Raw genomic sequence first — 11,476 nt, forward strand, 5'->3', positions numbered from 1 at the left:
CTGCGAATATCTGCATCTTATGTTATTAAGCAACTCAGTCGCATTTCAACATGCACACACAGCAGCGTTGCATAATATCTGTTGAAATGTCTTGCAAATTTAGATTTAAAGTGCCCATCTCATTACACATCAGTTTGTGTTCATGCCAAAATAACAGCACTTTGGTTACAATTAGCAGATTTTAAAACTGAATTTGAACCAGAAAGTAAGATTTTAAAAGCAAGAATTGTCAGCACATGGAGTAGCAAGAAGTCTCTGTTGCTGATCAACCATCTCATCATGATACTGTTAGGCTTTTGCATCAAAATGACAAAACATCAGCAAAGGAAACATTTTAAAAGGGTGTAATGGGATTTCTTCAACCATTTGTAAACTCTCTTCAGCCACTATGATGTTTTTGTTGCACATTCAGTCTTCATCTGCCTGATGAAAGATGAGCGTCTTCTTTTCTCAGGTTACCTTGCCCGGGGTGATGAAGGGTGTCGCCTCGCTGCATTACTGACTGAGAACAGCGAGGTGAGAACAACAATGTTGGCCGTAGTGAAGAGACGCAAATAGATTTACAGTTTTAGTTATTACTTGTTAATTAACTTGCCAGGAAAAACAGGAGACGCAAGTAAAGATGAAACTAAATGCATCTGTCCCTTTCTTTAACAGTAGGAAACTGACCTCATGTTGAATGCATGCCATTAGAGATATAACAGGCCTGTGCATGCTATGTCTGTGCTTTTGAGACTATCATCTTCGGAAAAACGCCCGCATATGTAGTATGTTCAAGCAGCAATTACAACAAATAGTGGACGCGTCCTCTAGTGGCCGCAGTAATTAAGACAGGTGCAAAGCAGGAAGTAAGCTGAGGAAGTATAAGAATGCCAATTTCTGCTTAAAGAGGGAGGGATGGGTCAAACCCAGGAGACTGGGATTTGTGTCCCGTTAATAATAAACGCAAGTGGAAATCTGATTTTAACCCAAACCACAATCTTTTTATAACCTAACCAAGTAATTTCAGTGTCCAAACATTACCAAACTGAGACCGTTTCACAACGTTTACGACGTGTTTCAAACTGCAACCGTTAAGTTTTCTGCTATAGATTTGACGGAAAACACTCTTGTGTGTTGTATTTCCTGTTGCTGCTAGGGGTGCTAATTTAGGAATTAACAACCTATATCATCTTATGGTTTGGGTGACTTTTTGGTGTTTTTATTCCTTTATTTAGCACAGCTGTCTTGATTTTTCTGTATATTTCCCAGCTATTTAAATTACATTAATAAGTCAGGGGTGCTTGATTCTAATTCTAATGTTACCTCTCGCTGTGGCAGACTGACACGTACAAAACCTTTGATGTAGCAAAGGTCCTTTTCTTTGTTTACCAGGCCCAATTCTGTAAGCAATATTCATTGTTACTGGAAAGAGTTAGCATGAGTCATTCCCAGCGAAGGCAGCATCAGAGAGAAAATGGCCGCTGGGTATGCCAGACGGCAAGTCTGGTTCACACTGCCGTTTCTGCCCTAAACTCAAAAACATTTTACATAATGATCTGATGCACTCAACCATCACTTCAGGTGGGATCAAACTTGTGATCCACAGGGTACAGAACAGTCGGCAACCTCTGGCTCTCCATAACAGACGCCTGTGTCCATGTGTAAGCCCGGAGGAGCCAGCACAAGCCTGAGGCAACAGAAGTAAATACACACAGAACACATGCACACACAAACAGGCGTTCACAAACAGAATCATGGCAGAATGGAAACAGACAACCTCATACAAGCACTACATGGATAAAGATAATACCAAAGAGCATGTGCGTGCGCCCGTGCATGTGTGTGCACGCTCCTACACAAATACTGACGTGAACACACATGTACTTAGACACAGATCATCACACGTGCTCTGCTGTTACAGTATGTGTCTGTATCTGTATTGCTCCTCTGTAAAACTAACGTGCTCTATCAGATAAAAGCTTCCCAAATAAATTAAAACTGACACACATTAATCATCACAGTGGTGGAAATTCCGAGTCTAAGCCAGTCTGGGTCTCATTTATCATATCTTTCCCACATTTATGTTTCTGGTTTGGCTCATATCTGAGTCAAATCCATGATTTATTGGCCACCAATTCAATTTCTAAATGATTTAATTTGATTTTCTACAATAAATTAAAAAAAGAAGCTAGAAGTCATTTCCTTCATTGTCTGGGGAATAAATTCTTTACATTAAACAGGTGTCCTAGTTTAGCAAGTTTTGAAGATGTGATCTGGAGTTTACTGGGATGGATTTGCTTCGATTCTGCGTTGCACGGCCATTTTCTCTTCTATTTTGTCTTTATTTGGATTCCTTTGAAACTATTGTATGATGAAATCTTAAATTAAGTCATTTGAGTGTTGGAATGCAAAAACATGTCCTGAGGTGAAGAGTGAAGGAAAGTTTGGGTGTTTCCTTTGAACTCACATACAGTGCGTACAAACCAATACACCTGCACACATCACATCTTCCTGCACCTACACACACATAAACACGTTTGAATGCAAGCACACGCAGTGTTCACACAAGAAAAGACACAAACACAACCTTAAAGAGATGTGTGTTTCACACCTTAGAAATGAGGGTCCTTCGGGTGTAACGCACGCACAGGAAATCTCAGTGCACGGTGGGTGCGCTGATTTCATTGTTCCCCCTGGAAACTTTTGGACAAATATGCATTTGTTCCCCTTGAACTCAGAGGAAACGTTCCACGCCGCTCCTCAAGGGAATGCTGGCCGGGATGTCCTGGAATGTGACTGTTTGGTGAATTCATTACCTGCAGGATTGAGAGAGCTCTCAGGCCAGAAGAAGGTCAGCCGATGACGCCTGTACTGTAGTCGAGCTGTAGCAACACTCGACACCCAGCCCAGTCTCATGGCAGTTTGGGAAATGGTCACTTTATTTAATCTATTGATTTGTGTACAGGTCACGTTAATGTTGTTATTTCCGTGTGTTGATTATGAATTTTGAAGTAGTGTATTTCAATGGGAAGCCTAGTTCGTGATCACAGAACGATTAGTATTGAAAAGCTGAAAACCTGAGCAAGGAGGTTGAACGGAATGGTGGATGGGTCAAACAACACAGGCCTTTCATCTCGGAGACCGGGGATCGCATCCTGTGACTTGGAATTTCCACCACTGTGAAAAATGAATGTATGTCAGTTCAGATTTATTTGGGAAGCTTTTATCTGATGGAGCAAGTTAGTCTTACAGATACAAACATATACTGTAAAAGCAGAGCTTCTTTCATGATCTGTGTCTAAGTACATGTGGGTTCACGTCTATTTTTGTGTAGGAGCGTGCACACACATGCAGTACCTTTCCCCGTTATTCTCTTCCTAACCACAACCATCCGGTTGTTGTTGCCATGTCCTGCGTGTGACGGTTCCTTTCCCCGGTGTTTTTTTCCTAACCAGAGCCATCCCGTTGTTTTGGCCAGCATTTGGCGTTTTATTTCCCTGTTGTTGCCTGCCAAAGAGATTGCGGATTGTTTGAAAATCATGACATATCACGAAATAAATAAGAAAATGTTGAGATGTACTGTACACTGATCAATAAATCAAAATAACGTGACCAGTTCACGAACTGCCGTGAGACCTTGCCACACCTGCAGACAAATACAAATACTGTAACTTAAGCTAAATCGGGAACAAAATAAAGTTAGCATTATATTTATTGTATACAAGAATGTGTCTTTTTAACATATTTAAATCCCTGATTTTACCAGTTGTTCTTCGTGATCAATGAATATGAATTTACTTCTCATTTGTGTTTTGTGTAGTCTCACATGCCAGAACTTCCTCCATAGCACTGTAAAGGAAGGTCTGGCTAGTCCACACAGCATTCTGGGATGAGAGAAAAACATGCTCTGGTTTATTGGCATTTTCTTTTGACCAATCACAATCTTCTTGGGCGGCGCTAAGCGCTGAGCAGAGCCAAGGTGCCGCTGCAAAGTAGCTTGAGGAAGGAACTTGTTTTGGTGGAACGTGTACGTTCAAAGATTGTTGTAGTCGTGCAACAGAAAACTCCGATTGGACAGATAGTCTAGTTAGCTGTCTGGATTTACCCTGCAGAGATCTGAGGAGCGGGGAACCTTAGTTTAAAATTTCCTACGCATAGAAAGTTGAAGGTGATTTGACATCCGGCGGAATTTCCGGCAGCAATCCCGGAAGTGGAATATTGTGGATATAGACTTGAGGAAAGTTAATTGAATGGCTAAATTACAAAGAGTTATGCTTTGTTACAATTCATGGCAGTCTGCATATTTAATTTTAATATTTCTTGAGTCTAGGTGGTTATTTTGTTCTGATTGCAGTAGATCAGAGGCCCACCAAAACAGAAGACAACATCATCTGGGGACCATAACTATGGGCCAAAGAGAAAATTGAACTTTTGGGAACTTCTACTTTCATATCCTTGTCACCGTTCAATGTTGAAATATGTCAAACCTTATAGGCAGACCAAACGGTGACCGATATCTGCATCCTTATTAGGCCCTGCCGCTGGCTGAGCAAACATCTTGTTAAAATCCCTTCACACCATTGGTATCCAAACTGTAACAAAAACCAAAGGCAATAACTTCCTCTGCCACTCTCTCATTTAAACACTCACATACTCTGATGTCAACACTGTCCTCTCGTCTCTCCCCCACCTCACCCTCAGGCCAGCGAGCCAGGTCAACCCCCCACCCCCCCTGAATGCTTGTCTGTCAGAATCATTCTCTGCGTGTTAATCCAGGAGTTTTGTGGTGTTGTATTGCCTTGCTGTGCTCGGAGCCAGGGATCACCTCGATCGCTCTGACTGCCCAGCATGCCTCTGTTCCGCCTGCTGTGTTTCTGCTTTGCTGTCACTCACTATCCTGGCCTACTTTTTTTTTTGCCTCTGTGCGTAATATCCAGGCCCTGGTGTTTAAACAAAAGAAGGTGTTGTTTACAGGTTGCTCATCAATAGGCAGGGAGCTGGACCTGCCGCATCAACAAATGAGATGCAAAGTGCAGAGGACTGCAGGCGGGTTGGCCTTTTAGTGAGACAAACATTTTGCAGAGCTGCATTCGAACAGAACGACTCGTTGCACATCTATTACATGTGGTCTTGCACTGCCAGACCTTCCTCCACAGCGCTGTGGAGGAGGGCCTGGCTAGTCCACACATGCACTCCAGGATGGGAGAAAAACATGCTCTGGTTTATTGGCATTTCTTTAAACCAAGCACAGTAGTCTTGGGCGGCAATAAGCGCTGGACAGAGCAGTGGTGCCGCTGCAAAATAGCGGGAATAGAGGGAACTTATTTTGGTGGAACGTTCAAAAGTTGTTTTAGTCGTGCAACAGAAAACTCAGATTGGACAGATAGTCCAGACACATGTCTAGTTAGGACATGTCTAGTTAAGACATGTGTCTCATCTGAATTTCTTTCTTATCTAGCTAGCTGTCTGGATTTACCCTGCAGAGATCTGAGGGGCAGTGAACCATAGTCCTCAGAAATCCATCGAAGATTAAAATGCCAACACAAAGAAAGCGGAAAGTGACGGACATCTGGCGGAATTTCCGGCGGCACCTGAACAATCCCGGAAATGAAACGTCGTTGGCAACCTTTTCGCTACTTTGGTATTCTTTATTTGATGGACTTCATTTATTTGTCATTGAAGCTTAGCAGCTGCAACCTTCCTTCTGTAAGCACTTCCTTTATGAATGTATCTGTAATCTTGGAGGCAGGAGATGCATAAAAGTGGGGTCTTCTCCTTAGACAAAACATCCAGCCCACCACTTCATCACTTTGTCTTTAGCTAATCTTTTTAAAGGTGAACACCCTGCTCACTGTTATTGGTTGGGGTGACACAACCACGTGGGGCCCAAAGGCTCTTTGTTACCGGCCGAAAGCGTCTCGTACACATGAAAATAAAACTAAATGAGACAAAACACACTTCTAGTGGGTCATAAGTGATGATTGGGAGGGATTACTTTTGAATTAGTCCATACAAAAAACTCTCCATATCTTTAAAATGTTCAACTTACCACTTTTCTGTTTCCTTGTTACACTTGTCAAAATCACGTCCCACTCTCTGTGCCCCCTAAAGCTTGAAGAGGGATTTACCCACATCCAACAGAATAATGAATAGGTGTGTTCTTCTCTGGTCCTTCAGTACAGTACTTCCTGTAAATACAAATCTTAGGTAGTTTACGAGTACTTGCGTACTTTCCTTTTGGAATACTTTATAATTCCACACCAAGTATTCATTTCAGAGGGAAATGTTGCACTTTTTACTCCAGTAAGTTTCCCTGACAGCCGTAGGTATAGATAGACATTTATTGATCTTTTTGGAAAATTCATCTTGCAACATACAGCTCATCAGATAGACGGACAGACGACAGAGTATTTTTTTAGTTAGAAAAGCAGAAATTATGAATAATTTTGACTAATTTTTAAGATAAGAGGAACACATTTGATGATCACAGATGGTTATATGTCAAAGTTTAGTCAGGATACGGTTTTGAAACCATTTAAAACAATGGTAATGGCAGCACATAATCCCAATTGTTGTCATAAAATTGATTAAACCATCCAAAATTCGTAATAATTAAGTGTACTTTCAGAGAGCGTTGTATGGAACCAGCCATGTTATTTTGGGGCAGTTTGGTTGAAAGAAACCAAAGTTTCTGATATAGAAACTTTACAAAATGGGTCAAATCGGATCTGAGGACAACAGGAGGGTCAATATATACAACATGACCATCTCACTTTGACAAACGTCACAAGGACATGTTGCTGAGGGGTCATGGGGTCAGATTGGACCTCTGTCCTCAGACAGCTCCATGTGAAACACAGGTTGCCTGAGGAAAATGTCTTCCTTTTGCGGTTTCTGTTTAGGAATCTGAGGACCAGCAGTTATTCTAACAATGTTGGCGGCATGTTTAGAGCAAACAGCCAGAGACCAATAAATCAACGCAGACTAAAACACATTTATTTTCTGCAACACAATCCAAAAGTGCAGGTTTGTTACATTTTCCAAAACATCACTATGTATGTAAGAAAAAGAAATGTCTCCACTTAGCCAATCCCTAGTTCTTTAAAATATTAGTCTTTTAGTTTTTAAAGACAACATTGCCTGCAGGTTCTGCTGCTGTTTGATCACATGAAGAGTGTTGTGGTGTGTTCAGCTGAGGTCTTCATGGCTCATGACTCTCTGGAGGCCAGTTCACTGAACAGTAGTGTCAGTCATCACTGAGCTCTTGAAACGGCCCCGGGGATGTGATTCTGAGCTTGTTGTGTCTCCTCAGCCCCACGCTGCGCTGCTTTCCATACGGGGCGGGGTGGCGCTCCGTCCGGCGCACAGTGCAGAGTGCACCGTCACCAGCGGCTCTCCCTGCACCGTCTCTCCTCTGACTCGACAACATGGGTCTAGAAAAGGAAAAATCGGACTGCAGTATAATTATGGACGAAGATGAGTTCAACAGATCGATAGAACCCATTCTGTCGAAGAAGGGGAAAGTGTACACCGCGGAGCCGGACCGAGATCCAAACGATATCAACGCGCATTTGAAGGTAAAGTCTGAAGCTTACATCGCGCGGAATCTCTCTTTGAAAGTGAAACTATAAAGTAGCGGTTGTCAAATTGAATTATCTACAGTTACCAAGTACCGTGTGACTTTATTGTTTCCATGTAACAAACTGTGAGATTGGAAATCTGCATTTTAAATACCTGGAATTCAGTCGCTGCCTGCGCGTCAATCCATCATCTCCAAAATCCTTCCTGCCAGTGTTGAATGTGTTAATATAAAGATATATAACACTCACCGTGTGTGTGTGTGTGTGTGTGTGTGTGTGTGTGTGTGTGTGTGTGTGTGGTGTTTGTGTCACTGACTGTGTGATCTGACAGGTTATTTTGGAGATGTCATCGCGGAGCCCATCTCTACACACAGCTTCGACAAAGTGTGGATAGGAAGCCACGCTGCGTTTGAGCTGGTCAAATTCCTCTTTTACCGCCTGCTGACCACGCTGCTGGCCGTGCCCATGGCTTTCATCCTCGGACTGGTCTTCGGGGTGCTCAGCTGCATCCACATCTGGTAGGGAGAAGTTCCTCTTAACTTGCATGTCTCTGTTTGGTGCTGTGTTTACCCTGGTTCATCTGGCACAGTGCCAAAAGTTGCCCTCACAAGAAATTGTTATGGGTTTTTGACCGAAAGTAGCACACAAACATATCATAGCAATGCCATGATGCATAAAATACCAAGCCAGTAAATCTCCTTCAACTTATTTTTTATTTATTATTTGTCATTTTATATGTACAGAGTGCATACAGAACGAAATTGCGTTGCATACAGCTTATAAATATTGCAATGATATTCCAGGTGCAAGGGAATACATTTCCGATTATTACAAAGTTATACAGAAGTGCAGCAGTGATCAAAGTGTAAAACAGTGCAGGGGATGAACAGTGTGCAAATTGGAGTAAAAGAGTAAAAAGAGAGGAACTGAAATGGCTAAAAGTTCAGCACATTTTTTATCCGATGGCGTGCAATAGGTGCAGAGTTCAGTTTATGATCAGAAGTTCAACAGTCGATGGCAGTGGGGAAAAAGCTGTTGCAGAACCTGGTGGACCTGCAGCGGATGCGCGGAACCTCTTTCCAGAGGGCAGCAGTGTAAACAGTCCATGTGGGGGTGTGTGGGTCTTTGATTATATTCGGGCTCGGGACACACAGCGCTGTGATGAAGTGTCCTTAATGGAGGGAAGAGGAGCCCCAATGATCCCTTCTGCTGTTCTCACCACCCTCCTCACGTTCTTCCAGTCAGAGGCTCTGCAGCCTCCACACCACACAGAGAGACAGCTGGTCAGAATGCTCTCTAGAAAATCTATAGAAAAAGTTCCAATAAACATATTGTATGATAGTGATATGAAAGATTTAACTAAGAATATACAAAAGGTCATCATGCAACTTGTACTGAGTGATGCAAAACTCCCAATACAAATAGGATATATTTGTATTATAGTTATACAACAATAATATTATAGTTATACAATAATGTTTAAATTACAATTAAAATATGATATCCCTTATAACCCTGTTTTGAGCACCAAAAATGCAGTTTAAATGTCTATGGAAAAAATTATGGGACTTTCCCTCAGGGGCCACATTGTCACTTTCCAGCATTCTTGTTTTGGCTCCTTAGGCAAACACTGAGAGAAGTTATTCATTTAACTTCACATGTAGTATGACGTTGAAACATTTTGTCGGCGTTTTGTTTTTAATACTTTTATTTGTATAATGATATCATGCTTGTGTCGGCTACATGTGCCTGCATCAAGTTAAACCAGATGCCTTCAGGTTTCCGAACAAATCATGCAACACACGCATACGTTCTCATCCACAACCCAAAGAGTCCAGTTATTAACCCTTGACGAAACAACATTTTATGCCCAAGAGCTCCCATTATGTGCTATGGAAATTTGGGAGGAATGTTGAGGTCCACTGGTACACCGGCGGAAAAAAAACGCCCCATGCCCTTTGCCAGAATAGCTGGCATTCTAGCAGCAATACACACAGGCCTATGTGCAGACCAGAGTGGGACATTCTTCAGATCAGGCAGATGGAGCCCTGCAGTTACTTTCACATAACCTTTCACCTGAGGTAGGTCACAAGCTCAGGATGATTCCTTCAACCACTGTGTTTGAAGGAGGAAGCCACCGCAGGTATTCATCAATGGAGGACTGAGTGGTGACACTGAGCTGGTCAATACTGTATGTGTGGAATGTCAAGAATGGACTTCACACTGAGGGTTTGCTGCTTCAAAGGAGGACACAACTTTAATCTATTAATCAACCAAACTTCATTTAGAGCATGTTAAAACAACCAAAGTTGACCAAAGTGCTGGACAAGGCCCAAACGCCCTGAAAGCGATAACTGACCCGCCTCATTTGATGCTTTTATGGCGCACTGCAGGCATCGGATTTGAAGCTACAACAACACAGAACCAGCAGTATTGTAGAGAAGGTCGCTTTTTAGCCAAAGGTTTTGTATGTTACAGATCCCCCTATCAGTGCTGGATAAGGTTTTCACCCTTGATGGGCAGGCTTGTAACACGTTCATAGGGACTTCACACAGATGGCCAGGGGCGTAGCACATAATTCTGGGCCCGGCAGAAAGGCATTTTCTATTGGGCCCTCCCCGCATCCACAGCTATTTGTTCTAGCATGTTTCTGGGCCCTCCTCACATGAGGGCCCTGGATAGAGAGATCACAGCTTCAATCAATCAATCAAACTTTATTCATAGAGCACTCTAATACAACCAAAGTTGACCAAAATGCTTTTACTGTACAGAAAAATACAACCATACAATAGAACAATAACATCAATAGAATCATTACTGCAGATCATCTAAAATATAATATTCAAATAAAAGCTCTGCCCTTTGCTTTCTATGTGCTTTAATGGTTGTCTTGTTCATGGTGTCCATTATGGATGTAATGTCACTGTCTGGGCTTAAAAGACAAGTCTTGTAAGCTCAACAGGGTTGACAATTATCGCACTAGCCAGTATCTTGTCTAAAGTACTGGAGAGAATGCTATTAACAAAGCTAGAAATGTAAAGGTCCTCACTTCTTACAATCAGTTTGGCTTCAAAAGAAAGCATGGAGCTGACCTGTGTATCTATATATTCTGTATTCCTATGTTTTATTGCTGCAACAAAAGCATTTGATAGAATAACGATTGTTTGTAAAATTGCTAAATTTTAGTGAGAATTTTAGTGTTTTGTTATGCCCATCAAACGTTTCAGGTTCAGTGGGACAATGTTGTATCTGCTCCATTCTGTGTTAATAATGAAGTGGTATTTCGTCCCCTATTTTATTTAATGTTTATATGGATGAATTATCAAATCAGCTAAATAGATTAAAAAACTGTCTGGCTTGTGGGCAACACTGTTGTTAATCATCTTATGTATGCAGATGATCTGGTCCTGCTCTGTCCGTATAGTGCTGGGCTGCAGCAGCTGCTGAATGTTCTCAGTATGGTCTTGATTATGACATAAAGTATAACGCTATAAGCGATGAGGACAAGAAGTCAAGTTTTCCAACTTTTTATTTGTCTCTTGCTGTGTGTGAGGAAACTAAATATTTAGGTCATGTCATATCCAATGACTGGACAGATGACAAAGACTTCTACAGACAGCGATGTGAAATGTATTCTCAAGCTAACATGCTTGTAAGGTGCTTTCTATGTGCTCTGACTCTGTGACTATGCTCTTTGTTTAGAACCTACATCACACCGCTATATACTGCTCAACTGTGGTCAAACTGTAAGAAAAGAGTATGCAGTGGCTCAAGGTAGCATACAATGATGCAATGAGGCTGCTGATTGGTGTCCCTAGGTGGCAGAGTGCCAGTCAGCTGTTTGTGTCCACTAGCGTGCCAACCTGTGAGGCTCTTAAGTTTTATGTGTCGTCTGGACAAGTCAGAGAACCATA

At 42.0% G+C, this 11,476-nt stretch overlaps 1 protein-coding gene across 1 annotated transcript in view; it reads left to right on the plus strand.

Annotated features, from left to right (window-relative positions):
- The first annotated feature begins 7,378 nt into the window (after positions 1–7,378).
- Positions 7,379–11,476, plus strand: part of cav2 (caveolin 2) — an 8,594-nt gene continuing 4,496 nt past the window's right edge. Inside the window, exons 1-2 of the mRNA XM_032523041.1 lie at positions 7,379–7,563; positions 7,897–8,080. Of these exons, the coding sequence (XP_032378932.1) occupies positions 7,410–7,563; positions 7,897–8,080 (338 nt within the window). The 5' untranslated portion in view covers positions 7,379–7,409. The remainder of the gene's footprint in view (positions 7,564–7,896; positions 8,081–11,476) is intronic.

The sequence above is a fragment of the Etheostoma spectabile genome, chromosome 8 (genome assembly GCF_008692095.1).
Source record: "Etheostoma spectabile isolate EspeVRDwgs_2016 chromosome 8, UIUC_Espe_1.0, whole genome shotgun sequence".
NCBI classification, from domain to species: domain Eukaryota; kingdom Metazoa; phylum Chordata; class Actinopteri; order Perciformes; family Percidae; genus Etheostoma; species Etheostoma spectabile.